Source organism: Sciurus carolinensis, chromosome 1 (genome assembly GCF_902686445.1).
Source record: "Sciurus carolinensis chromosome 1, mSciCar1.2, whole genome shotgun sequence".
NCBI lineage: Eukaryota > Metazoa > Chordata > Mammalia > Rodentia > Sciuridae > Sciurus > Sciurus carolinensis.
Genome location: NC_062213.1, coordinates 197,623,634 through 197,650,331, shown reverse-complemented (window position 1 = coordinate 197,650,331; position 26,698 = coordinate 197,623,634). Strand labels below are relative to the sequence as shown.

The 26,698-nt window shown below is 59.1% G+C and overlaps 1 protein-coding gene across 6 annotated transcripts in view; it reads left to right on the top strand.

Annotated features, from left to right (window-relative positions):
* Nucleotides 1–26,698, top strand: part of Crocc (ciliary rootlet coiled-coil, rootletin) — a 42,188-nt gene that overhangs the window by 3,360 nt on the left and 12,130 nt on the right. For 3 of the 6 annotated variants that reach the window (XR_007109126.1, XM_047555836.1, XM_047555826.1), the window contains exons 1-25: nt 1,164–1,289; nt 1,759–1,900; nt 3,537–3,691; nt 7,864–8,049; nt 8,138–8,221; nt 8,293–8,354; nt 8,436–8,601; nt 9,077–9,183; nt 11,803–12,039; nt 12,450–12,546; nt 13,027–13,110; nt 13,445–13,678; nt 14,314–14,513; nt 16,973–17,155; nt 18,171–18,315; nt 18,857–19,003; nt 19,329–19,559; nt 20,246–20,439; nt 20,684–20,811; nt 22,000–22,169; nt 23,709–23,888; nt 24,510–24,644; nt 25,000–25,143; nt 25,436–25,674; nt 26,124–26,283. Coding sequence is in view for 5 of the 6 variants with exons in the window: in XM_047555836.1 (XP_047411792.1) it covers nt 1,230–1,289; nt 1,759–1,900; nt 3,537–3,691; nt 7,864–8,049; nt 8,138–8,221; nt 8,293–8,354; nt 8,436–8,601; nt 9,077–9,183; nt 11,803–12,039; nt 12,450–12,546; nt 13,027–13,110; nt 13,445–13,678; nt 14,314–14,513; nt 16,973–17,155; nt 18,171–18,315; nt 18,857–19,003; nt 19,329–19,559; nt 20,246–20,439; nt 20,684–20,811; nt 22,000–22,169; nt 23,709–23,888; nt 24,510–24,644; nt 25,000–25,143; nt 25,436–25,674; nt 26,124–26,283 (3,870 nt within the window). In the remaining variant the exon portion in view is untranslated. Of the gene's footprint in view, nt 1–1,163; nt 1,290–1,758; nt 1,901–3,536; nt 3,692–6,463; nt 6,481–7,863; nt 8,050–8,137; nt 8,222–8,292; nt 8,355–8,435; nt 8,602–9,076; nt 9,184–11,802; nt 12,040–12,449; nt 12,547–13,026; nt 13,111–13,444; nt 13,679–14,313; nt 14,514–16,972; nt 17,156–18,170; nt 18,316–18,856; nt 19,004–19,328; nt 19,560–20,245; nt 20,440–20,683; nt 20,812–21,999; nt 22,170–23,708; nt 23,889–24,509; nt 24,645–24,999; nt 25,144–25,435; nt 25,675–26,123; nt 26,284–26,698 lie in introns of those variants that run through there. The other 3 variants (XM_047555862.1, XM_047555845.1, XM_047555851.1) reach the window with 2 other exon arrangements.

Genomic DNA, 26,698 nt, shown 5'->3' with positions numbered 1-26,698 from the left:
TGAGCTTTGTGCTTCTTGCTGCCCTGTACTATGTCACCTTGAACAGGTGAGAACCCCACCTCCCTGAGTGCCAGTTTCCTCATATGGAAATGGGTAGATATATCTCCTTAAGCAAAGGGCAGCAGGAGGCAGCAGGAGCCCAGACGCAGGACGCTAATGAAGACAGAAACTGCGGCTGCCATGGATAACCGTTTGCTACCTGCCAGGTGTGGTTCTTAGTATGTGGTAGGCACTGTTGTTCCCATTTTAGAGATGAGAAGACTGAGGCTCAGAGAGGTCATTTGTCCAAGGGCATACCATCAGCACCAGCACCAGTGAGCCAGGTCTCAGGTGCATCCCCTGGTCAGAGACTGACTCCGCGGGCCTAACTGCTGTGCCGAATGGCCTCCTTGCTGCAGAGAGAGTGCAGTGGAGGCTATGGGTGGACCTCTGGGCTCAGCCCCCCCACCCTCCAAGGACGGTACATTTAGGATTTTCGTTCATCCAATGGTCGCCATGTGAGCCCGGTGTGGTGTGCTGGTGACGCACAGGCAGCATTTGTTTAATCCCAGATGACTCCATGAGGCAAGTACCAGAATTCTCTGCATTTTACACGTGAGGACACTGAGGCTCAGAGAGGCAAAGAAGTTTACTCTGGGCACACAGCCAGGGCAGGGTGGGTGAAGGAGGACTCAGTCCCTGCCTGGTCTGAGCCGTGCGCAGCCACTACCCTTTGCCCTGCCCTGCTTTGAAGAAACATCACCCCAGAACCCTGCGGATACATTTTCAGCCAGCCTTGCGAGCTCTGTTCTGGATCAGCAACGATGATCGGGACTCTGGCCTTTCCCGCCTGCAGGCTGCTGTCCCCACCTCCTGGGCTTGAAGGGCTCTAGGACCCGGCGGCCTGGGGAAGCTGGGGAGTGTTCGTGGGGGGGTCCTTCCCTCAGCTGCGTCCTTTCTGTTCTCCCTTCTTTCCTTCTCCCCTCTACCCCCTCTGGCTCTGCCTCCCGCTTCTCCCCTTCCCGGGCTCTCCTTGGCCGCTCTGCGCTCCCTCCGCTCCTTGCCCATCGTCTCCAACCCACTGGCTCCGCCCTGCTCCGCCCACTGCCCTGGTCACGTGGGGGCACCGCCGGATTTAAGCTTAATCTGCCTGGTGCTCAGCTCAGCGGCCTGGCCTAGGGGTGGGCTGCGGAGCTAGCCTCGGGGCCCCGGAGAGGGGGACGGGGGAAGTGCCCAGAGCCTCTTCCCCCATGAACTTGGGGCTGGCGGGGTCGCTGGAAGCCCAGCTGGCACTGGAGACGGTTATTCAGGTGGGTGCTGGGGGCTGCGCCCACCCTGTCCAGTGGTGAGAGGTGGGTGCATCTTGAGGGTCAAAGGGAGGAAGAGGCGTAGTGGGGGCGGGGCGCACAGGCCCCAGCTCGCAGCTCCTGGCGGGACTGAGGATTTAAAGGCACCCAGGTTGCAACTGCTGTGGTTGCTTCCTCCCAGTGCCCTGCGTGGAGGAAGGGGCTGGCACGCAAGATCCTCACCCCTCTAGGGTCAACTGGATTGGAGCCCCTAAAGCCTGCGCCACTGGGGCTTGTGACTTCACTGTGGGATTTGGTCTCTTCTCCCACTTTGGGCAGGGCCTCCCCCGGGGCCAGGGCACACACAAGAGCCTCCCGGTTCTGAACCCTGGGCTTCGCTCTGCTCTTGGATCACAGGACTTTGTTACCCTCTCCCCTCAGGCCAGGAAGCGCAGGGTCCCGGGTCCTGAAGACCCTCTCTCTTTTCCCACAGACACTGGAGAGAAGTGTCCTGGGACGGAGGCAGGAGAAGGGCCTGAGCGTGCAGGACCCTGCCCTGGACTCTCAGCACACCAGCTTGCCTGCCTGCATCAGGGAAATTGTCACCCGCAACCTTTCCCAGCCTGAGAGCCCAGGTACTGCGGCCTGCCAGGGACCCTGCACGCGCAGACCCTGCCACGGGTCGTTCTCACATCCCCTCTGCAGTCAGGGTCGAGCGCCCATTTCCCCAGTGCTCGAGTTGAGGCAGGCGCACGCCTGGGAGGGAAGGGCCATTTTGCAGAGGAAGAAATGGAGGCTGGGAGGTGGAATCTGCCCAGAGTTACTTACCCCTGTTTGATGCCGAGCTCCCTTCCCTGCCGGCCTGCAGAAGCACAGCGCCTTCCCTCCCAGGGCAGGCAGTGTGGCTCAGACCAGGGTCTTGCCTGGTGGGAACGCCGCCGGCGCCTGCTCTTCCTGGTGGGCAGCAGGCACAACCCTTGTATCTGGCCTGGGGGTCTGGGAATGGCACGTGGGGCAGCTGTGAGCCAACAGCTGTGCTGTGGCTGTTTTGGGACCCTTGCCACAGTTCCCATTTGGCTGCCAGGCTGGGGATGGGCCCTCTCCTTGGGAGGACCAGGGATGTGGGGACCCTGGAACCCCGATGAGGGGAGACTTTCATCGCCCTCACCCCAGAGGAACAGCTGCCTGAGGCCCAGGCTCAAAGGGGAACCCACAGGAGGAAGACAGTTCTCTTCTCCCCCCGCCTTTCTTCTTTTTTTTTTTGGGTGCTGGGGATCGAACCCAGGGCCTTGTGCTTACAAGGCAAGCACTCTACCGACTGAGCTATCTCCCCAGCCCCCCCCCCCCCACCTTTCTTTCCTCCACTCTCTTCCTCCTCCTCTTCCTCTTCCTCCTCCCAGCCTGACCTACACTAGCTGAAGCCCTGGCCTTAGGACTGAGGAGCGCTGCCCTTGAGTGAGGCTTTCTGCTTTCCTGGAATGGTCTGGTACTGTTCCACCCACTTTATGGATGAGCAAGTGACACCCTGAGCAGGATAGTAATTGGAGAAGGAATTGAGACCTCAGAAGCTGGGCATGGTGGCCTGCACCTGTAATCCCAGTGACTCAGGAGGCTGAGGCGAGAGGATCACAAGTTTGAGGCCAACTTTGGCTATTTAGCACAGACCTGAGCAACTTAGGAAGCTCCTGTCTCAAAATAAAAAATCAAAAGGGCTGGGGTTGTAACTCAGTGGTAAAGTGCTTTGGGTTCAGTCCCAGTAGTCAAAAAAAAAAGGACTCAGGGCTTTGCTGGGCACTGTGGTGCCTGCCTGTAGTCCCAGCACTGGGGAGGTTGAGGCAGGAGGATCACAAGTTCAAGGCCAGCCTCAGCAACTTATTAACTTTTTGAGACCCCTATTGAGAGGGTTGGGGACATAACTCTGGTAAAGTGCCCCTGTCCTGCAAAACAAACAGAAAGACTCCCCAGGGCTTCACTCCAGGCTCTGAGCCCCCAGATGGGACAGGTAGAGACTCCCCTGACACCTAGACTGAGCCCGCTCCTGCCCTTCCTGGGTGTTCAGGACCACACTTAGCTGTAGGCGCGTCTGAGGTCTGGCCAGCCCCGTGCTGTTCCTCTGCTGCCTGGTCCTCGGGCCTGGCGTTGCCGCCACTCCTACCCGGCTCCCCTGGGGCCTAGTTGATACTCCTGCCTCCGGGATACGTGGGCATCTGTCAGGGGAGGATGTCCCACCAGACCAGGCAGAGCCAACCACGTGCCTGTGGCCCCTTCCAGCCCCGCTGCCGGCCCCAGAGATGGCATCGCTGCTGTCGCTGCAGGAGGAGAACCAGCTGCTGCGGCAGGAGCTGTCCCGCGTGGAGGACCTGCTGTCCCAGAGCCGCGCTGAGCGCGATGAGCTTGCCATCAAGTACAGCGCGGCCAGCGAGAGGGTGGGTGCTGCCCAGGGCTGGGCCAGAGCAGGGAGGCGTCCAGGCCGGGCACCCCTGGGAGAAGGAGGGCCCTGGGTCAAGCCGGCCTGGGACCACATTGTGGCCCTGCCAGCTTGCAGGATCCTGAGCGAGCGCTGCAGTCTCCAGCCTGTTTTCTGGTGCGGGGGGCAGTGTGACAGCCGCTGCGTAGGACCGTTGAGGAAATGGAACAAGGGGTGTTCTGTTCCCACCTGTCCTAGGCCTGCCGAGTGTTGGGCACAGAGAACAAGACCCCTAGGGACCCTTCAGCCCCTAAGGCTCTGAACATCTCCCCAGGCTCCTGTTTCCATGGCGTTGGGGTTGAGGCCGTGGCTGGATGCTGGGAGGGGTGGCACAGGCACCCACAGAATTCTGTGAGCTGGTTGGGGACAGCGACAGACCTACCACTGCTCCCTGGGGTTGAGGCCTGGGCAGGGAAGGAGGAAGCGAGGCCTGTCTGCACATCCATCACCAGGCACTGCGCTCTGGCTCACGGGGGCCTGGGGGTGGTAGGTGAGGGCAGGGGCAGGACGTTCCCGGTGCACTGTCTGTGCTGGACCTCCAGGCGCGTGGCAGGTGACCCTGGGAGTCGGTGGTGACTGAAGGCTGGTGGGAGTTGCATGAGGGCTGGAGTGGACATGTGCAGTGGGGGGTTGTGGGCAGCAGGACAGCTGTAGTTAATAGTAGCTGCCGTTTATTGAGTACCTACTATGTGCCAGTAACAAGTACTTTACATTCACTGCACTGCTGTCAGGACCATTGTGCCATTTAACAGAAGAGAAAGTGGAGGCTGAGAGGGAAAGCACCATACTTAGGGTCACACAGCCAGTTTAGACAAGAAGGGGTCTCCTGGCTCCCAGCCCAGAAGTCCTGACTGTGAAAAGAGCTGACTGGTCCCTGGAAGCTGGAAGGGACCCAGAGGGCCGGATTCCCTGTGTGTTAGTAGAAGGGCCAGGTTGGCCCGGGGCCCCTGAGCTGGGCCTGTCTGTGCAGAGGTCTGTGCCGTGGTGGAGAGGGGCTGTGCATTTCTGGTGTAGTCACGGGCGATCCCGTGTCCTGGTAGCTGCCGCCTAGACAAGCCCCCAATGTGTTGGGACTTGCTGAGGTGCAGGGTGGGGGGCCTGGTGGCCCCTAGCTTTTGGGACAGTACGGAACACATTTTCCTAGTGTCTGCAGGGTAGTGTGTGGAGGGTAGGCTGCCTGGGTACCACATTGTCTGTGGTGACAGCCCCGGGCACAGGGCCAGGCCCCCAGGGGCTGCCTTTTAAATGCCAACTTCCAAATGACAGCGAAGTCAGCCCCGCCTCTGGTTGGCAGAAGGATGTAGAGGTGGGAGATGGTGGGTCCCTTCCCTGCTGGGACACAGCGGCTGGGACTGGGGCTGCAACACCAGGTGGGGGTCTGAGTTAGTCTAGAAAGTTCCCTCATGTGGCCTGGGGTGGTGTGACTGAATAGCATGCAGAGAGAGCCTGGTATTGTAACTCTCCTGTGTACCACACAGTTTGAGTGAGGGCCCGTCTGGAGGCGGGGATTGGACTGGAAGGATTTTCAAGGCCTTTCCTAAAGGGGATCCTCAGAGGACATCAGAGCCTGGCAGTCACCTTGCTACAGGGGGGGAGCTGAGGCCTGGAGGGGGCACAATAGCCCCAAGGTTGGTGGTACGGCAGGGAGGATCCCTCGGTCCTGGGTTCTGGGGTCCTGGGTACCCTCCCCCTGCAACTCATCTGTCCTTATGCCTGTGGGTGGCAGGGCCTTAACTGGGTTTGGGGCCATCAGCAAGGTGGTTCTGATCCTTCAAACCCACGACACTCCTGGGAGGGTCAGGGCCCATATCCTGTTAACTGCATGTCAGGCAGGGAAGCTGAGGGGGGCTTCCCAGCGAGAGAGAGAGAGAGAGAGAGAGAGAGAGAGAGAGAGAGAGAGTGTGGGAGGGAGGGAGGGAGAGGAGAGAGCGTTCAGAGTCCCCAGGGAGCAGCTAAGGGGAAAGGAGGGAGTGGCTTTGCCCCTTGGCTCCAGAACATAACCCCCTGGTCTTTCCCAGTGTCCATGGCAACCTGGACAGAGTGAACTGAATGGTGGCATCAGTGCCCCAGTTGCTAGGGGGACACAGTAAACTGCTTTGATCCCTGGCCTGGTGGCAGCCACCTTCCTTTTTGAATTGCAAGTAAAATTGAAAGGCTTTGTTGGAGGCAGAGTTTGTGGAGAGGGTGGAGGTGTGACCAGGGAAGCGGGGAGCCCCTGGTGACTACCGAACCCTCCAGATCACAGAAGCACAGGCTGGGGGCACACAGGTGCAGAGCACAGTCAGACCCCACGGAGACGGGACGCGCAGAACGCTCCCACGGACACACCCAGATTCACGGCGTGCGTGGCATAACCCGCAGCACGGCCACAGCCAGGCCCCAAGCCTGCCCACAGGCACAGCCAGCCAGGCCGATACGCTAGACCGTCCCACCACCACCAGACACCCATAGCGCAGGGACACAGCGCATGCCTCACATCTCCCAGATGCACAAGACAGACGACGCACGGAACACAAAACAGCCCCCAGTCAGCCAGCTCTGCAGAGGCACGCAGACGCCCAGAGCACCTTGTCACCAGACACGTAGGGCCCAGTCTCTCCCAGGCCCCACACGGAGTCACGTGTGAGCTCGTGCTGATACAGACACCGGGCCTGCAGCACAGCAGACCAGAGGCCACCTCACCCAGGTCCACGTGAAGGCCCGGACACTCCAGTGTCGGCATGTACCCAGCACACGTGAAGACGCGTGGTAGGCCCACCCCACGCAGCCAGCCAGCCGTGAGCTTGCCCATGCACGACGCACACGCCTTTCAGGCCTACCTCTGTCACGAACCGCTGTGGACCCTGCTCAGTGCCCACTTGGGTGGACTCCCCACAGACACTTGCCACGGGTCTGCAGCCCCTGTCCAGGCAGAACCCCCTGCTGCCCCCTTGCAGCCCCTTAGCTGCGTTCCTCCCACTCACGGCGAAGCCTCCAGGCGGCTAAGGCCAGCCCTCCCCTATTGGTGTCTCTCCAGTGGGCCTCACCTGCCTCCTGGCTGCCTTGGAGGGACTGGGTGGAGAGCAGCTGTGCTTGGCCTTGTGGCTGCCAGCTTCCTGTGACCAGTGTGGCTCCACACGCATGGCATCTCCCCTGCTGAGCTGTGGCAGCCCAGGGCCAGGGGACGTGGGTGGTGAGTGGGGTGGCGTCAGTCAGTGGTGCCAGCTCATCCCATTGTTGTCCTCAGGCCCCCGTGTGTGCTCACTGCCCTGCGGGGTCCGTGCAACTCAGCCCTCTCCTCCCTCACCTCCTTCCTCCTAAAGGCTAGAGGAGGCCGAGGCCAATGTGACCAGCAGGCGCCTTAAGGACGTTGACGGGGTCCTATCGCAGTGTGGTGGCCTGAGCTGGGCAGGCATGGTGCACGGCCTATAGGGGTCTGGGCATGAAGGGGCTGCACGCCACTGGGGGTGCAGGGCCGCAGCAGCAGAGCCCCCCCCGTAAGGTGGCATGAAAGGCACTGGATAGGGCGACATCACATAGCACCACGTGCACTGGGGGGACGTGTGCACGTCTGTAAGCTCGGCTCTGCAGTGTGAGCCAGCCCTGCGCCTCGGATGGAGTCACATGTCCTCGTGCCATTTGTTGGTGGTCTTTAATATTTACTGCAGCTGCGTGTGAGCCATGCCACTCCATGGCTGCTAAAACACATGGGAACAAATAAAAATTAAAAAAAAGAAGAAGAAAAGATACAACAAGGAACAAACATCCATGTTTTCCTGAGTTTAGGAGGTTGGGTGGGGGTGGGGCACAGTCTAATCCTAGAGCATAGCAGGGGTGAAGTGCACTAGGGCTGCTGGTCACCCCAGGTGCATGCCTGTGTTGCACGCACATGGTTGTGGATGGCTCACTTGCATGTACCCATGCATGTCTTGTCTGTGTGTCCATGCGTGTCCCGTCTGTCCATGCACGGCTGCAGTAGTCTGTGCGAACATGCACTGCATCTTGGGCTTGCCCACATGTGTCTGCTCCGTGGGGTGCAAGGCTCTGGACTGGCAAGGCATTGTGGGTCCTGGCCCAGCCTGGTGCCCCCTGCAGAGGCCTGCGCTGCCTTCCCTGGGGGCCCAGGCCTCTCACCCAGGCCCTTCCCTGCAGCTGGAGCAGGCTATGCGGCTGGAGTCTGGGGAGCTGGAGCCACAGGAGCCCCCGGGGCTGGTCCGGCAGAGCGTGGAGCTGCGAAGGCAGCTGCAGGAGGAGCAGGCCTCCTACCGGCGCAAGCTGCAGGCCTACCAGGAGGGCCAGCAGCGGCAGGCCCAGCTAGTGCAGCGGCTGCAGGCCAAGGTCAGGGCCACCTCTCCCGCTCCTGCCCTCACTTTCCTTTGCCTTGCTCCCCCGCCTGGGAAAACCACTGCTTCCCATCTGTTCCCAGATTCTCCAGTTCAAGAAGAGGTGCTCGGAGCTGGAGCAGCAGCTGCTGGAGAGGTCTACAGAGCTGGAGCAGCAGCGGCTGAGGGTGGGTGTCAGGGTGGGCAGGGCAGGCCTTCCCTCTGCCTGTCCTGTCTGATGCTGCCCCCTCCCATCCAGGACGCAGAGCACAGCCAAGACCTGGAGAGTGCACTCCTCCGCCTGGAGGAGGAGCAGCAGAGGTGAGGTGGGAAGGAGGGCACAGGGCTGGTGGTGCACCCCACGGGTAAGCAAGCGCCCACTGGCCCCTGCGCCCTGCCCAGGAGCGCCAGCCTGGCCCAGGTGAACGCTATGCTGCGAGAGCAGCTGGACCAGGCAGGCTCAGCCAATCAGGCTCTGAGCGAGGACATTCGCAAGGTGACCCGCGACTGGACACGCAGCTGTCAGGAGCTGGAGCAGCGGGAGGCTGCATGGAGGCGTGAGGAGGAGGTGCGTGGGGGCCACCCGACGGGTGAAGGCCCGGGAGGAGCGCAGAAATGGGAGCAGGAGCGCGGCTGGGCGCCGGTGGGCAGAAGTCACGGTGCTCGGAGTAGGGGGTTGCGGTTTGGTTTCGGTACTGTGGGCGCTTAACCACTAGCCACATCCCCAGTCATTTTTATTTTTAGAGACAGGGCCTTGCCAAGTTGCGGAAGGCCTCGCAAAATTGCTGAGGCAGACTTTAAAATTGCGATCCTCCTGCCTCGGCCTCCTGAGGTTACAGATGTGTGCCACCCAGCCTGGCTGGAGCTGGCATTTATTACACAGGCTATGTGCATTTTCTTTTATTCTTCATAAAAACACCGCGCGGGGGCTGCTGTCGTCCTTATTTAAAGAAGGGTTAATTGAGCTTCCTCCCACAATGGGGGGGGGGGCGGCGGGGAGGAGCCAAGCGCCCCGCCCCCCACGCAGCGTGTCTTCCCTCCAGTCCTTCAATGCCTACTTCAGCAATGAGCACAGCCGCCTGCTGCTCCTCTGGAGGCAAGTCGTGGGCCTCCGACGGCTGGTCAGCGAGGTGAAGATGTGCACAGAGAGGTAAGGCCCTCAGTTAAGGCGACTCAACTTAGCACATCTACTGTGTGCCAGCCCCTGCGGAGATGCAGAGCAGCTGGCGTAATGCCTGTTAACTGGCAGTCAACACTTAACTAGGGATTACCCAGAGCTAGGCTGTTTGTACTTGTTATTTTACCTGATATTCAGTGTCCTTGTTAGTAGAAACTATAATATTTCCCATTTGACAGATGAAGATACTGAGGCTCAAGAGAGGTTGCGTGACCTTCCCAAGGCCACACAGTGTATCAGTTAAGATTTGAAGCTCCTGCTTTAAATCCACTAGAATACTCAGTTCTGCTACCAAAGACCTTGCAACATCTCATGGTGTAAGATGGACTCCTGCAAAGATTCTAGATCAAAGAAGCGAGTGCTCATGGACTAAGGGATGTCCTGGAAGCTCAGAAGGATGAGAGGGTGAAGTCAGAAGGAAGTGGGAGTTGCAGGGAGCCCTAGGAGTGGGCAGGGTTGTAACCAGCAGAGCCAGGTGCTCCAGGCAGAGGGGATGGCATGAGCGAAGGCTCGGGGGGCTGAAGGTGGCCACCAGGTGGGAGGAATTGCAGGGAAGGAGAGGAGAGCCCCACTCAGCAGGGGAGCCTGGCCCTGCCTGGCCTATGGTCATTGTGGAGGTTGACCAGACGCAACTGGTCAGGCTGTGGGCTGCACCCCAGGCAGGAGACTGAGGTGTTTCCTATTTTACATAAAAATTTTAAAATATCTTTTCTTAATATCATCAAGTAGTCAGTGTCTCTACTTGCCAGTTAACTCAGAAATGTCACAGCTTGTTTCCATTTTTCATCTTTATAGTTGGTTTGGATCAGGAACTATGAAAATCCACTGTTGTTTTTGGTCTTTTAAGTCTCTTAAAGTATTTGTTTGGGCTGGGTTCTGTGGCACCCGTCTGTAATTCCAGTGGCTCTGGAGGCTGAAGCAGGAGGATCGCGATTTCAAAGCCAGCCTCAGCAAAAGCGAGGTGCTAAGCAACTCAGTGAGACCCTGTCTCTACATAAAATACAAAATAGGGCTGGGGATGTGACTTAGTGGTCGAGTGCCCCGAGTTCAATCCCCAGTACCCAAACCCTGCCCCCAAAACCATGAATTATTTGCTTGGGAAACTGGGTCAGTTGTCCTTAGAGATTCCCATAGTCTGGATTTTGCTGGTCGCATCCCTGAGGTGTCATTTAACATGTTCCTCTGTCCCTTGTATTTCCTGTAAATTGGATGCTGGATCCGAGGCTCAATCAGAGGCAGGTTGGCGTTTTTGTTTCTCTGGCAAGGCTCCGTGAGTGGAGTGCTCTTCCATCAGGAGGCCCCTTAGCCCCTTTGGGTGAAGCTGGTAGTTCTTGAGCTCCAGACCCTCTCCGAGGCTGCACAACTGCAGCATTCTCTCTCCTTCATGCACTCCAGTGAGGCGCGTCCTCTCTGCTGCTGATACCAAGCCATCAGTTCATTCACAAAAGGAACAGATTTAACCTACATTATGGGTTTAACATAGACTTCAATTTTAATTAGGATTCTCAAGGATCCCATTGCAAAAGGGTATAGAGTGGGAAATCTCCCTCTACCTGACCCCAGACACTTCCCTCCCCTCCTCAAGTTGAGCAATGTCACCAGTTTCCTAAGTGACCTTTCTTAACCAGGTGCAGTGACATATGTATGCAGTACCAGCACTCAGGCGGCTGATATAGGGGGAATCTCTTGAGCCCAAGAGTTTAAGACCAGCCTGGGCAACATAGCAAGATTCTGTCTAAAAAAAACAGTTCCTAAGTGACCTTCCAGAATTATTCTATACAAGCAAAACAAGCAAGTCTCTCTCTCTTTTTGTCCCTTTCACACACACACACAGGCACACACTTTTGGGTATATACCATACACAATGGATAGAATTTCATCTTTGCAGTTCTTGAAGATATTTCTTCACCTACTAGTTACTCCTGGGAGGTGGCTCCATACCAGTCTAGGAGGAGATTCCGCCTTGGTTTTCCTCGGCTGCAGAGTTGGCCACTGAATGGATGTACTATCATTTATTTACTAGCACTCCTCTTTTGTTGGATACTCAGGTTGTCACCAGTACTTTTTTTTTTTTGTTTTGGTACTGGGGATTAAACCCAGGGGTAATTTACTACTGAACTACATCCCCAGTCCTTTTTATTTTTTATTTTGAGATAGGGTCTTGCTAAGTTGCAGAGACTGACCTTGAACTTGATCCTCTTCCCTTAGCCCGCCGAGTCACTGGGATTGCAGGCATACATCACTGAGCCTGGCATCACCAGGATATTTACAGGGGCAGTACAGCAGACTCCCTTGTGTTGGGGTGTCTGTATGTGTTGGGGAGTCAAGGAGGCCAAAGCACTATATATTCATAATTTTCTGAGCTCTTCCTGGTTGGTCTCCTTTGTGGTTGTACCCCCTTACCTTCCTGCCAGCTATTTGGAGGAGGGCCTGTTTCCCCACAGCCTCACCCATACTGAGCATTATGTAACTTTTTTTTTTTTTTTTTTTTTTTGGGTCAATCTGATGGTGACAAGTGGCATCTCGGTATGGTTTTAATTTGCATTTGGTGGTCACCTCCATTCCAGTCCCATCCTGTGCTCTCTCCCCCAGGGACCTGCGGCAGCTGGGAGGGGAGCTGGCTCGGACATCACGGGCTGTCCAAGAGGTGGGCCTGGGGCTGAGTGCAGGCCTGAAGCTGGCGGAGAGCCGGACCCAGGCAGCCCTGGAGAAGCAGGCACTGCTGCAGGCCCAGCTGGAGGAGCAGCTGCAGGCCAAGATGCTCCGAGAGAAGGACCTGACCCAGCTGCAGGTGCAGAGCAACCTGGACAAGGCTGAACTCAGTGCTAGGTGGGTGGCGGCAGATGCTGTTCAAGGTCAGCTTCCTCACAGAGAGGCACTGGAGACCCGGGATGGGGAGCTTGTGCCCAGCCAGGCTTCCCAGGCCCCTGTTTGGGGCTCAAAGGGCTCTTTCCCAGGGCATATCACGAGCAGTTCAACCTACGAGGACAGGACACGTGTCCCTAACTTCTGCCTCCTGGACAAATCCCAGGTTACTTTCCCATGAGACCCAGCCAGTGTGGATCTCAGTCCCATTTTACAGGTCCAAAGTCTGAGGCTCAGAGAGGAGGAATGACTTGCCCAAGTTCAACAGCTAGGGAGGTGGATCCTGGTGGCCTTGCTCAGGTTTGGGGAAGCATTGGGTTTGAGGAGAAATGAGGCAGGTCCCCCATTTACCTCTGTTGCTTCCCTGCCTCCAGAGTGACAGAGATGACCCTGACCATGGAGCGCCTTCAGAACCAGAATCTGGAGAAGGAGCAGGTCAACAAGGCCCTCACTGAGAAGCTAGAGGCCCTGGTGAGTTATGGCGGGGTAGACGAGGGACCAACCAGATCCATGGACACAAGCTTAGGACTGGGCTTCTCAGACATCCTGCTCACCCCGACATCATGGGCCAGGATCAGAGTAAGAACAGTCCCCTCCTGTGTCCCTTTCCACCCCCTCAGCAGCCTGCCTCATGACCGTACTGCACAGATGGGTCTCCAATCCAGTAAACAAGGGAGCAGGGCTCCAACTCCTGCCTGAATTCCCACAGGGAGCCTCCCACAGAGGGATCCTCCCCAGGGCACTGTCTGGATTGGTCACTTTCTATGTGGGGCTGAGCCTGTCTCTTCTCCAGTGACTGGGACAGGCAGGACATTGCCTCTCTGGGCCTCTGAGGGCAGTGGCGTCTGCTCCCCGGCCTATCGATGGCCATAGAGGCCACCTGAGGGAGGGAGGGGAAAGTGAAGTTTCACACTAGGGCAGAGCCCCCGACCGCCCTTTTTTTGTCTCCAGGAGTCTCTGCGGCTACAGGAGCAGGCGACCCTGGAGATGGAGGACGCAGAAGGGCTACAGCAGACCCTGAGGGACCTGGCACAGGTGCGTGAAGGGAGCTCTGGGCAGGTCTGGCCACGCAGGCCTGGGCCTCGGCTACTCCCTGGAGCGACCTGTGGCTGAGCTGAGGTGAGTGGGGGCCCTGGCACCCCACTAGCTCACCTGGCTCCGTGCTTTGAGCCCGCAGTCTCAGAGAAGCTGGGCTCTTTCCAGCCACCTGCGTGAACTGACGGATGATGTCTTTGCAATAAAATGAGAGCCTTGCTGGCGAGCTGTGGGCTGAGCGCCGGTGGAGAGGGGGCCGAGGCTTCCCGTAAGGACTGTGTGAAGCCGCCTGGCCAGGGCCTGGCCTCCCTCTCCCGCCTCCTCTCATCCCCAGGCTGTCCTGTCAGACACAGAGAGCGGTGTTCAGCTAAGTGGTTCGGAGCGCACCGCAGACACCTCGGACGGCAGCCTGCGGGGTCTCTCGGGCCAGCGGACCCCCTCCCCGCCACGGCACTCCTCGCCTGGCCGCGGCCGTTCCCCGCGCCGAGGCCCGTCCCCGGCCTGCTCCGACTCCTCCACGCTAGCCCTGATCCATTCAGCCCTGCACAAGCGGCAGCTGCAGGTCCAGGTAGGAAGGGGCCTGAGCGTCCCCAGCCACAGCCAGGGTCCCACCCAGGCTCCCAGGGGAGGGGCTTGGATGCCTTGGGGGCGGGGCCGCGCACCTGGGGCGGGGCCGCGCACCTGGGGGCGGGGCCGGCAAGATGTCCACCGAGGGATCAGGTCCCAAGGAGGTGTCTGAGAGCTCTGGGGCAGAATTCGAGCCCACGGTGAGAGGTGCTTAGACCGCCAGGGTGGAGCCTGGGAAGGGAGGAGGTCCGGGCAGAGCCGGAATCCTGGTGGGGCAAGGACCCTGGAGAAGGAGTCCGCTGGGATCCGAGGAACTTGGGAGCAGGGGCAGTTGAGCGCTCCACGGGTGGAGCCGGAGTGCGAGAGGGCGGAGCCTTGGGGGTGGAGTCTGAAACCAGAGGAGGAAAGATGGTCGTAGACTTCCTGGGGACCTAGATCCGAGTTGCTTGGGATCCCCGGGAGGTGAGGGCTTACCAGAGTGGTGAGGGCACAGAGTGGGCAGTGCAGACCTAGTCCTGGGGGCTGAGGCCCCCTCTCCTGCCGCAGGCCAGGCCCAGGCCTAGTCCCAGACCCAGTGTAGGCTGGTTTGCTTCCCCGGAACCAGGCTCCCCAGACTCAGTGATTCTTATTCCCCAGGACATGCGTGGTCGCTATGAGGCGAGCCAGGACCTGCTGTGCACCCTGCGGAAGCAGCTTAGTGACAGTGAGGGTGAGCGTCGTGCCCTAGAGGAGCAGTTGCAGCGCCTGCGGGATAAGATGGATGGGGCTGCTCAGGCCCAAGAGGATGCCCAGCGTGAGGCCCAGCGTCTGCGGAGCACCAATGAACTCCTGAGCAGGTGCCTGGGAGGTCAGAGGTGGAGGAGGGGGCAGAGGATAAATCAGTGTCTGAGCTTCAGGCCAGTCCCGATCTTTAAATGGGTTGTGCTGCAGTAGTAGGTCACCACTGGCTGCGTGTCTCTTCAGTTTTAGATTAATTAAAATTTTACAAAAGTTCATACTTGGGCTGGGGGTGTAGCTCAGTGGTAAAGCGTTTGCCCCTACTGCTTCTGCTTCAGGATCTGGGTTCAGTCCCCAGTGCGGCACACACACAGGTAAAAACTTCATTTCTCAGTTCCATTAGCCAACTTTCAAGTGCTGTAGAGCTATACATGACTGTAGAACATCTCCGTCTTCTCAGGAAAAAAAGTTGGTTTTTTTTTTTTTTTTTTTTTTTTTTTTTGGTACTGGGGATGGAATTCAGGGTACTTTACCTCTGAGCTGCTTTGAGACAGCTCACTAAGTTGGTGAGGCTGACCACAAACTTGGGATTACAGGTGTGCATCAGGGCACCCGATTTCTCTGGGAATTCTTTTTTTGGTGCTGGGGATTGAACCCACTGCCTTGTGCTTACAAGGCAAGCACTCTTCCAACTGAGCTATCTCCCCAGCCCCTGGGAATTCTTTTGACAATGCTATTATGAGACTCTTTCCTCGAGGTTTTTTTTTTCCCTTGTACTGGGGATTTATTCCAGGGACACCCTTTATTTAATTAATTAATTCAAAAAATTTTTAAATGATTTTTTAGTTGTTGATGGACACAATACTTTTATTTGATTTATTCATTTTTATGTGGTGCTGAGAATTGAACCCAGTACCTCACACGTGCTAGGCAAGCACTCTACCACTGAGTCACAACCCCAGCCCCCTCCTTTCTTTTTTTAATTTTGAGACAGAATCTCACTGAGTTGCTTAGAGCCTTGCTAAGTTGCCCTTGAACTTGTGGTCCTCCTGCTTCAGCCTCCCCAATTACTGGGATTATAGGCATGTGCCACTATACCTGGCTTCCTGGAGATTATTTTTTTTTTGGTACTAGGGATTGAACCCAGGGGTGCTTAACCACTGAGCCACATCCCCAGCCCTTTTTATATTTTATTTTGAGACAGTGTCTCACTAAGTTGCTTAGGGTCTTGCTAAGTTGCTGAGACTGGCTTTGAACTTGACAATCTTCTTGCTTCCACCTCCCGAGCTGCTGAGATTACAGGCATGCACCACTGCACCTAGCTTCCTAGAGATTTTTAAGAAATCACCTTTTAGCTACCTGGTTGTATTTGTTTTTTTCTTCCTGATTAGAAGTGTTTAACAAAAAGCGTGAAGGATGGAGGGGTAATCAAAAGGTGGGACCCCCTCACGGCCTCGCCTGCCCATCTTAACCCCTACTTTTTTTTTTTTTTTTTTTTTTTGTAGTGCCAGGGATTTGAACCCAGGGCCTTGTGCTTGTGAGGCAAGCACTCTACCAACTGAGCTATACCCCTGGCCCTTAACCCCTACTTTTACTTCCGTTATGTTTCCTGGCAGTGGGGTGACATATGAGGGGCACTTGTACACCCACTGTGTGCCAGGCTGTTGGCCAAGTGCTTCATGTTCTGTCTGGTGCCTGCAATTTGAAACTCATTGTACTGAGACCAAGAGACTTGCCCAACCTCACACGGCAAGCGTGACAGGATGGCGGGGTGGAATTGGAATTCAGGCCTGTCAGGTAGCAAGTGCATGATTTCCCTGCCTGGGAGAGAGACAGCCTTTTATGTAGTGCTGCTCAGCAAGAGCCCGTTTTGCATTCTGCTATTTTTACTTAATGTCATGTCACGAGTTTTTCCCCACTCCCGGCCAGCATTAGTATGTAGCATACTTAGGGGCTGGGACTTCGAGGAAAAAGCGGGGAGCCCTAAGCTTGAGCCAGAAACCCCAGCTGGCTTGGAAGGAGGTGTTACGATCAGCCCCCTCCCCCTGCTGGTGATTGCTAGAGTCGTGGAAGATGGCAGCTCTCTGCGAACCTTCGGGATTCCCAGTGGCTGTCACTCCCTCTCCTGCCGTAGCTGCCAGGTGCTATTGTTCTGTCAGCCCGAAGTGTGTGAGCTGGACAGATCCAGCTCTATTGGGCTTGCTAGGATTGAGGGTGAGGGGGTACCATGGGGGCATTTTCTGTCCACATGGATTACCAGAACTGGCAGCAGACTTGTCTGTGTGTCCCAGGAGCCTGCCCCTGGCCTTTTCCACCAGGGGAGGTGCTCACAGGTAATGCACACCTTCATCCATCCCACTAGACCTTCAAGTGGGCAGGCTGGGGGAAAGCAAGCCAGGCCCCTTCTGCTGGGTGGTGCGGTGAGCTGAGTCAGCTGTGGGAGCAGCAGAGCAGGCTTCCTGGAGGCAGAGGCCTGGGAGCACAGGACGGGGCTCGTGGCCAATGGCGCAGCCCAGCCCGCTCTGCTGGGGAGAGCAGCCCTAACGGCGCCCGCTGCTGCACTGCCCCTGTCCTGCAGGGAGAAGGGCAGCTTGGCCCACAGCCTACAGGCAGCCCAACAGCAGGCTGAGGGCCTACGGCAGGAGCTGGAGAAGATGCAGGCTGCCCAGGAGGAGCTGCGGCGCCAGCGGGACCGGCTGGAGGAAGAGCAGGAGGACGCGGTCCAGGATGGCGCCCGGGCGCAGAGGGAGCTTGAGCGCAGGTGGGCAGCTCCTCGCCCCTCTGTCCTCTCCGGAGGCCTCCCAGGGAGCCTCCGGAGCTCACAGCTCGCCTCTGGGCCCCCACTGCGTCCTGAGCTACTCCGTCCGCAGGAGGCCTCTGCACCGCCCGGCGCCCAGCCTTCCAATCAGCCCCACTCTGCCTGGGCCAGTGGACCTGTCCTTAGGCAGTGCCGTGGCCTCGCTCTGCTGGGAGGCCACCATACCGATGCCAAACTTCGTGAGGATGCTTGATGAGCATGGTGCCCTGCCCGGCACTCCTGGGCTCAAGCCATCCTCCTGCCTCAGCCTCCCGAGTAGCCGGGGCTGTAGGTCTGTTCCATTGAGCCCTGCTAACCAGCCCCGCTTTGGGAAATAGAGACTCAGGGAGGTGAGTCACTTATCTGGGACCAGAGAACAGGTAGGAGGTAGAATTTGGATGTTAAGAACAATAACAATTAAAATTAAAGTAACAATAATATATTGAAAAAATTTAAAGTTATTTTACAGTAATAATATTAATACTAAGTGCCAAAGACCATTTTAAGCACCAAGATTCTCTCATTATAATGCTGTGATGTAGAAGATATTATCTCCATTTTGTGGTTGGTGAAACTGAGGCAGAGAGGTCATGAAACTTGTCCCAGGGCACATAGTAGAAGAGCCAGGATATGAGCCTGCCCTGTTCGTCTCTAAGACACAGGTTAGGGTGATGTTTAGTACGTGGTGGTAGTGGGTGCTGTTCTTGCTTGGGAAGATGTGTCAAGCACCATTTTAAGCATTTCCTACATAGTAAGCACATGTATTCTGACAACAATTTCATAAGGCAGATATCGCCCCATTTTACAGATGTGAAAACTGATGCCCAGAGTCAGAGAGCTAACAGGCAGTGGACTTGGTTGTCCCTGTAGGTGAGGCTTTTGCCCCCGAGGCCTGGCTCTTGGCCCAGCATCCTGCTGGTTGCAGATGGCTGAGGGCAGAGAGGTGACATGAGGCACCTGCCTGTCCTCTGTCCCACAGCCACAGACAGCTAGAGCAGCTGGAAGTGAAGCGCTCAGGGCTGGCGAAGGAGCTGGTGGAGGTGAGGGAGGCGCTGAGCTGTGCCACGCTGCAGCGGGACGTGCTGCAGGCCGAGAAGGCAGAGGTGGCAGAGGCACTGACCAAGGTGAGTGCCCATTTGCCACACGACTACAAACCTACCTCTGACCCTGGGTCCCAAGTCTTCCGCGTCTGGCCACAGACTGATCCCTGGCTGACATCTGAGCCTGGTCACAGACTGACCTATCCCTCTGGGCCAGGCTGACTTGTGACCCACAGGCTGACCTCTGTTAGTGGCCATTTTTCTGCTTTTTCACATGCTCCAGGGGATTGTACCTGGACAGAAGTCCTGGGTCTCGGGGAGCTGGGGTCATGGTCCAGAAAGTCCTCAGTGGATGCCTGCCCCTTTCCCTGCACCCTGGGCCCTGAGAGGTGCCGCCCTGAGGCCCTACCTAGGGAACCCTGGTCCTCAGCCCCGTGCTCCAGCACCAGCTGGGTCCTTTCTCCCGCCCAGCCCTGCAGTGCAGTGGCCTCCTCCCTGGGCAGGATTTTCCCACGTGTCTCCTGCAGCATCCCCGAGGTCCATCTCTGCGCCTGTCCCTGTCTCTTCCCACTCACCCATCTCTCTCCACCCGACTGGCTCTGACACATGGTCCCTCACCCTGCAGGCCGAGGCTGGCCGCGTGGAGCTTGAGCTCTCCATGACCAAGCTGAGGGCAGAGGAGGCTTCTCTGCGGGACTCCTTGTCCAAGCTAAGTGCCCTCAACGAGAGCCTCGCCCAGGACAAGCTGGGGCTGAACCGCCTCGTCGCCCAGGTGCGTCCCGTCTTTGGGCCCAGCTGCCTGGTCCTCCTGTCCTCCCCATCAGGGAGACCCAGTGAGGCATCCCAGGCCCCCACACGCTGGGTGGTCCCTGCCTCTCCTGTCTCTGTCATGGTCTGTCTCCAGCCCTTCCCTCTCACGGTGTCAGGGGGAGCTCCACAGTCCTTCATTCTCCCCCCTGCAGTGTCCACACACCCAGAGACGCTGCCCCTTTCCCCAGACCCTGTCCCAGCTGGCTGTGGTCAGTGGGTGAGTGGAGGGCATCCCTGGTCCTGGGAGGGAACCCTTGCTTACCTCCCGTGCCCCGCCTTCCCTGCAGCTGGAGGAGGAAAAGGTGGCCCTGCTGGGCCGGCAGCGGCAGGCAGAACAGGAGGCCACCTTGGCGCTGGAGGAGCAGCAGCGGCTGGAGCAGCTGCGGCTGGAGCAGGAAGTGGAGCGGCAGGGCCTGACTGGCGCCCTGCACGCGGCGGAGCAGGCCCGGGAGGCCCTGGAGCAGCAGCTGCCCACACTGCGCGGTGAACGCAGCGGGCTGCGGGAGCAGCTGGCCCAGGTGGGCTGAGCAGACGTGGAGCGGGGCCCAGACCTCGGAACCCGCTTCTGGGCTTAGATGTGGCCCACCTGCTAGCCACAGACCTTCCCACACCTCAGTCACCCGGCCTGTAACTGGGACTGGGAGATCCGGTTGCAGAGTGTCATGAACAACAGGCGAGGAGACCCTCATAAGCGCCTGGCAGAGGGACCTGGCTGAGCCGGCCCTGGGCACAGGTGCAGCACACGGTGGTGCAGAGAGGCCCGTAGAATTAGCATCAGACGTTTTGGGATGTTACAGCTGGAAGGGACCCTGGGGCTTCAGGGACCTAGGAATTTGATGTCCTAGAGTGAGTGCTTGGGTTGCTGGAGGAGGGCACATGGGGTGCCGGAAGCGGCTGCTGCTCTCGGCTCTGGCCAACAGAGCAGCCCCTTGGTCTGTTTTATATATTCAGTTTCTCTGCAAGTTTTGAGGTGGAGAAAGGGTTGTCGCCCCAGAGCTGAGTGAGGGGCCATGTTTCTACACCCGTGTGCACTGCAGTAGAAAGGGTGATTGGCCCAGGGCATGTAGCACAGCAGGGCAAAGCCTGGGCCCCAGCCTGGGCCTCCTGCTGCCAGGCGAGAGCTGGGTCAGACCCCGAGTTGGAGTGCTGCGGGCTGAACAGGCTGGGGATTCTGGAAGTGGTGCTGAGAGTCCCTGGGGGGCAGATCTCCCGGCAGCTGAGCGGGCGGGAGCAGGAGCTGGAGCAGGCCCGCCGGGAGTCACAACGGCAGGTGGAGGCACTGGAGCGAGTGGCCCGGGAGAAGGAGGCGCTGGCCAAGGAGCGGGCTGGCCTGGCTGTGCAGCTGGCGGCAGCAGAGCGCGATTGCCAGACCCTGTCGGAGGAGGCCACTCGCCTGCGGTAAGGCCTTGGGCTCTGCCCAGCACCCCCAGGGCTCCGCCTGGGGTCACATCATGCCCAGCCATGCCCTGGTGTTGGCCCACAGGGACGGTTACTTAGGAGCCTGACTTGCCAACATGTCCTTGCTGTGGCCCAGCCAGGCAGGGAGGCTGGCACTGGGCCCAGGGCTGACTACTTACTCCCTGAGCGCCAGCTACCTGGGCTGGCGAGGCTGAGTCCCGTGGCCTCGGCTTGTGTCCTGCAGCGTGGAGAAGGCAGCCTTGGAGAGCAGCCTGTTTGAGGTGCAGACGCAGCTGGCCCAGCTCGAGACTCGCCGGGGGCAGCTAGAGGCCGATGGACAAGCCCTGCTGCTGGCCAAGGAGACCCTGACTGGTACGAGGGGCCAGGGAATGGGGACGCCAGGTCTGGACTCTCCCAGGCTGGGAGCACTGACCTAGGAGATTGAAGCTCCCCCAGAACAAGCCCCTCCCTCTGGGCCAGATTCCTGCTCTGCTGGCATCAGCGTGAGAGCACCACCTGCTAAGCCCTTGCCAGCTGCGGTGAGAGGAACGGGCGGAGGCCTTGACCTGGCCTGAGTCAGGAACCGCTGTGGCTTTGCCGTCAGCAGGGCGGCAAGGGGTCTGAGTCCTGCAGAGCCCTCGGCTGCCTTTCCCAGGACACTCGCCTCCCTGTGTGTCCCCTCCAGTCTCTAGTGCACAGGTTCTTCCCGCGCACTGAACATTGACTCAGCACTTACCTGGGTCGTGGAACTCGATTTTCCTGTCCACATTCACCTGCAGCAGACAGCCAGGAAGGGGAATGCTGGCGGGTTCCCCGGGAGGTGGTGTTTGGGTGGTCCATGGTAGGGCGCGCTTGCACATCGTCCTCTGAGTGCCCACGGTTGACGCTTGACTAAGAATGTCCACATCACCAGTCAGAAAAGGGGATGCTGTATGTGGAGCTGCACAGCATCGGGAGATTGCTGATCTGTGTCCTTAGCTGTAAATGAGGATGATGAGGATGAACTCACTAGGCACATTATGAAGATGAGATGAAATTATGAATATTACCAGGTGCCTGACCATGGCGTACTCAGTCAATAACAAGAGTGGTGTAGCCAGGTGCTGTGGCCACGCCTGGCAATCCCAGCAATTTGGGAGGCTGAGGCAGGAGGATAGCAAGTTCAAGGGCAACCTGGGCAACTTATTGAGACCCAAAATAAAAATGAAAAGGGCTAGGAGTGTAGACTTAGCATGCGGGAAGCTGTGGGTTCAGTCACCAATGACATACATGTGCACAAGCACCCCAAACAGGAGTGGTTGTATTTTTGACATTCTTTCCATTTGTGGGGCCCCCTTTCGTGGTGTTCTAGGTAGGTGGAGAGGGAGACAGAGCCAGTGGACCCATGTAGCAGATGGGAAAACTGAGGTCTAGAGAGGAGGGGCCACTTCTCCAAGGAAACCAGCCCAGATGCCAGATGAACCCTCTCCCCTCCAGGCTTCTACCTTGTGGCTCACCTGGCTGGACTTGCTGGTCCAAGGGTACCCCACCTTGTCTTCATCCACCCTCCCTCTCGTGCAGGCGAGCTGGCGGGCCTGCGGCAGCAGATGATAACTGCAGAAGAGAAAGCAGTTCTGGACAAGGAGCTGATGGCCCAGAAGCTGGTGCAGGCTGAGCGGGAGGCCCAGGCCTCCCTGCGGGAGCAGCGGGCAGCCCATGAGGAGGACTTGCAGCGGCTGCAGCGTGAGAAGGTTTGAGCGCCCGAGGGCGGGGAGCTCTGAGCCACTGTCTTCTCTGTACCCACAGAGGAGTCATCTTGCTCTGCCTGTCTCCATATCTGTGAAACAGGACTTCGTTTCTACTATGGAAACTCTAGGGGCGGCTAGTCGGGAAGATCCATGAGGGTGAGGGTGCAGATTCCCAGACCCCAGATTAGTTCCCACCCTGTGATCCTGATGCAGAGGCCAACATTGCCGGGCACCCTGGCCCACTCCTGTAATCCCAGCAGTTCAGGAGGATCTCAAGTTCAAAGCCAGCCTCAGCAACTTAGTGAGGCCCTAAGCAACTCAGCAAGACTCTGTCTCTAGATAAAACATAGAAAAGGGCTGTGGCTCAGTGGTTAAGCACCCATGGGTTCAATCCCCAGTGCAAAGAAGGCCACCCTGATATACAGCAGAGAAGTACTGTGATTTGCTGTGATACACTGTTTGTAGTTCCCGAGTTTGAATCTGCTCTTGGTCACACGCTGGCGATGCTGAGGTCTCTGGTCGTCACTTTCCCATCTGCAGGAATGGGGATAGAAGTGGGAGGGCCTGGGAGGGCGAGGTGAGGTGATCCGTAAGGGATCAGCACAGTGACTGGCAGTCCTTAAGGCCTCATGAATTGTTGCTACTGGCACGGGGATGCTCTCCAGGGTGACTGTCCAGACAGGTGCCCTGAGCCGCCCAGCCTGGGAGGCTCATTGCAGCACTTCCAGGCTGCGGCTGTGAGACGCCAGCTGGGCGCCCTGGGTGTCCACGGCTTTGGCGGTTACCAGCACCCCTCCTGGGGTGGCAGCCAGCGTCGCCTGCTTTTTCCACAGTTCCAGCGGCCAGTGCTGTGGCTAGGCACCTGCCCTCGGCACCCGTGGGCCCTTCTCGGCCCCCCACCCAGTGCCTGGGGGCCGCATCCCTCCGACCCCCTTGCTTTCCGACCTTGCTTTGCCTGCCTGGCCTCCTAGTTCCCAGCCTCTGCTCCCTCCCGCTCCTCTGCCCCAGCCCACAGCCCTTCATTCCCCACAGCCTCACCCTCCCACCCACCCGGTCCTCTTCCTCGGTTGTCGGATCAGACCCCTGATCTAAAGCTCAGATTGCTCCACGTCACCCTGGCTTGAGGCCCCCATGTCCCCCACAGTCCTCAGAATCCCTGCAGCCTCCTGGTCTGACCCAGCCTGGCTGTTGGTGGGGAGTGTAGCCCCCTGGCCCACAGCAGCCCCATTGGTTCCTCATGTCCTGCTTGCTCTGTCCTGGGGCCTTGGTGGCTGTGTTCCTGGGCTGGCTCTCTTTTCTCTCTTTACCTGGCTGGCCACTGCCCCACCCTCCTCCCGAGAACGTTCTCTGACCCGTCCGGGCCACTCCTGCTCCCTGGGGCCTTCACAGCCCCGACCTGTCTGGGTCAGGCCTTACTGCCCGCCTTGGTGAAGTGGTCACCTGCCCTGTCCCAGCTGTGGGATCAGACGGCCTTTGCTGCCTCGGTGGGAGCGAGAGGCTGCTTAGGCCCCTCTGCGTCTCATGTGCGGGCCTGACCCCCAGGAGGCAGCGTGGCGGGAGCTGCAGGCCGAGCGGGCCCAGTTACAGGGCCAGCTGCAGCAGGAGCGGGAGGAGCTGCTGGCCCGGCTGGAGGCGGAGAAGGAAGAGCTGAGCGAGGAGATAGCCGCCCTGCAGCAGGAGCGGGACGAGGGCCTCCTCCTGGCCGAGAGCGAGAAGCAGCAGGTGCGTGAAGGCGGTGCGGCCCGCCTGGCCCCCACTCGGCCACCTGGCATCCGGAGGCCGGGGCAGGCCACTTCCTCTCGGGGCCTCAGTATCTTCACCTGCAGGTCGGGAGGTTGGAAGGGTGTCTCTGAAGCATCGCCGAACCCCGTGCCTGGCACACAGCGGGAGCAGGTCACGGCCCTGGGAGAGCCGCTCCTCATTCTCCTGTCCCCCACCCTACCCCACTGGGCCAGGTGTCCCCACAAGGTCCACAGGCGGCAGCCGACCCGCCCCGGAGAGCAGATCCCTGGCTTTCCCGTCGTGTCAGCGACAGGGCAGACTGCCATCTGACTTTGCTGGGGCCAGTCGCTGTACCTCTCTGAGCCTCTGTTTCCTTGCCTGTAAAAACGGGAACAGCGAAAGACTTTGCCTCGGGTGGTGGGTTAGTGAGATCTGTGACTAGGTTCACGCCCAGGGTTCTTGCTGATGGCCAACCCTGTCGCAGGACTGCGAAGGGGGTGAACACACACGTGACTTAGGCCACCGAGCCCCGGGACACACTGCCCAGGCAGAGTGGGGGAAGGTCCAGAGGTGCCCCAGGGCCAGCCAGTGCCCCAGCCCTGTGCTCCTCGCCTCGCCCAGGCCTTGTCCCTGAAGGAGTCTGAGAAGACGGCGCTGTCAGAGAAGTTGATGGGCACCCAGCACCGCCTGGCTGCCATCTCTCTGGAGCTGGAGCGGCAGAAGCGAGATGCGCAGAGCCGGCAGGAGCAGGACCGGGTAGGTCGGGTAGGGTAGGGCAGAAGAGCGGTGGGACCTTCAGACGGGAGGCACAGCTTGGCCAGAGGAGGCTGTCTCGGGGCAGGCGTGGCCCTGCCCTGCGGAAGTGTCCAGGCTGGGGAGGCCCAGCGCTGCCTTCAGAAATCCCGTGAGGGATGTGGTACACGACCTGCCCTGCTGAGTCCCCTTGTCCAGGGGAGAGACCAGCCGTGCCCACTGGGGGTCAGGGGTGAGCGGGGCCTGGCAGGCCAGTGGGAGGGGCTGTGTGGAACCGAAGTGGACAGTTCAACCAGCACACTGGGAGTCACTTGGGGCAGGTGAGGGGACCCTGCAGGACCAAGCCCTTCTGCCCCAGAGCACCCTGAATGCCCTGACGTCCGAACTGCGGGACCTCCGGGCCCAGCTTGACGAGGCCGCTGCGGCTCATGCCCAGGAGGTGAAGAGGCTGCAGGAGCAGGCCCGCGACCTAGGCAAGCAGCGGGACTCCTGCCAGCGCGAGGTGGGTCTCCTGCCCCTAAAGTCCGCCATGTGCCTGTGGGGGCTAGTCCTGCGGGGCCAGAAGGCACAAGATTCCTTCCTGCATTCAAGGACAGATGGACGGCAAGCAGCTGCTAAGCCCCCGATTGTGATTATTTCAGCCCCAAACACCGCTGACCGGGGCTTGCCTCGCGCTAAAGCATAACGCACAGCTTGGGTCCAGGTCTCTGCAGAGGGCCTGGGCAGGCGCCCCTGGTCGGGGATGGCGGTGTGGACCAGCTCCAGGGGCCCTGACCCCTGCCCTGGGCTCACAGGCAGAAGAGCTGCGGACTCAGCTGCGCCTGCTGGAGGACGCCCGGGACGGGCTGCGGCGGGAGGCGCTGGAGGCGCAGCGCAAGGCGCGGGACATCCAGGAGGGCCGCGAGGCCCAGCGCCAGGAGGCCGAGGAGCTGCGGCGCAGCCTGAGTGAGGGCGCCAAAGAGCGCGAGGCCCTGCGGCGCTCCGGCGAGGAGCTGCGGGCGGCAGTGAAGAAGGCCGAGAGCGAGCGCATCAGGTGGGCCACGAGGGGGCGGCCCGAGCCCTTGGCCAGGCCCCCTCCTCCCATTGAACCTTGTCCCTGGAGCCTGACTTCACCCCATGGGCCACACGCAGGTGGGGGTTCGTGGGCCCCTAGTCACAGCCTGGCATGTGAGTCATTTTCGGTGGCTTTCCTGTCCCAGAAAGGGGACAGGAGGCAGTGGGCAGGGTTGGGTCCAGACCCTGCTTGCTGTCATCACCGTCAGATCAGCCCCGCCTCGGAGTTACTGGTGTTCTAGCCAAGGGCCTGGCCCAGCCCTGGAGGCTCAGCTGAGGGGTGCCACGGGGCAGGCAGCACTGGGAGGCGCCACGGTCAGCCGGATCCACGCAGGACAGGACTCACGGGGAGGGCGTTTTGCACACCGCTGCAGAATGTCCCCTCCCAGCAGCCCAGGTAGACTGCCCTCTGCCTTCTGGCCTCTCTAGCCTGAAGCTTGCCAACGACGACAAGGAGCAGAAGCTGGCGCTCCTGGAAGAGGCTCGTGCTACCGCGGGCAGGGAGGCTGGGGAGCTGCGTGCTGGGCTGCAGGAGGTGGAGCGTTCCCGGCTGGAGGCGCGCAGGGAGCTGCAGGAGCTGCGGCGGCAGGTGCTTGACTCTGAGTGTCAAGGCAGGGGCTTGCGCTGACCTCGGTGTTCATGGACAGGCTTTGAGGGGTCTTCCGTCCTGCGCAGTGGCACGTGCTTGTGACCCCACAACTCGGGGCTGGAGGACAGCGAGTTCACAGCCAGCCTGGGCCACTTAGTGAGCCCTGTCTCAAAAAAAAAAAAAAAAAATGTGACTCAGTGTCGGAGCAGCCCTGGGCCCCGTCCTCCCCGGCTCGGGCAGGGGTACAGGCTCATTCATTCATTCATTCCTTCCCCACTTGTCTGGCCCCTTGGGCTCTTAACTGCCCTGCTGTTGGGGTGAGTGCAGCTCAGAAGTCAGCCCTCGGATTCCATCCCGGGCTCCAAAAACAGGAGGGGAGAGAGAGAAGTGGCCGGGGAGGGAGTGTGGACGAGTG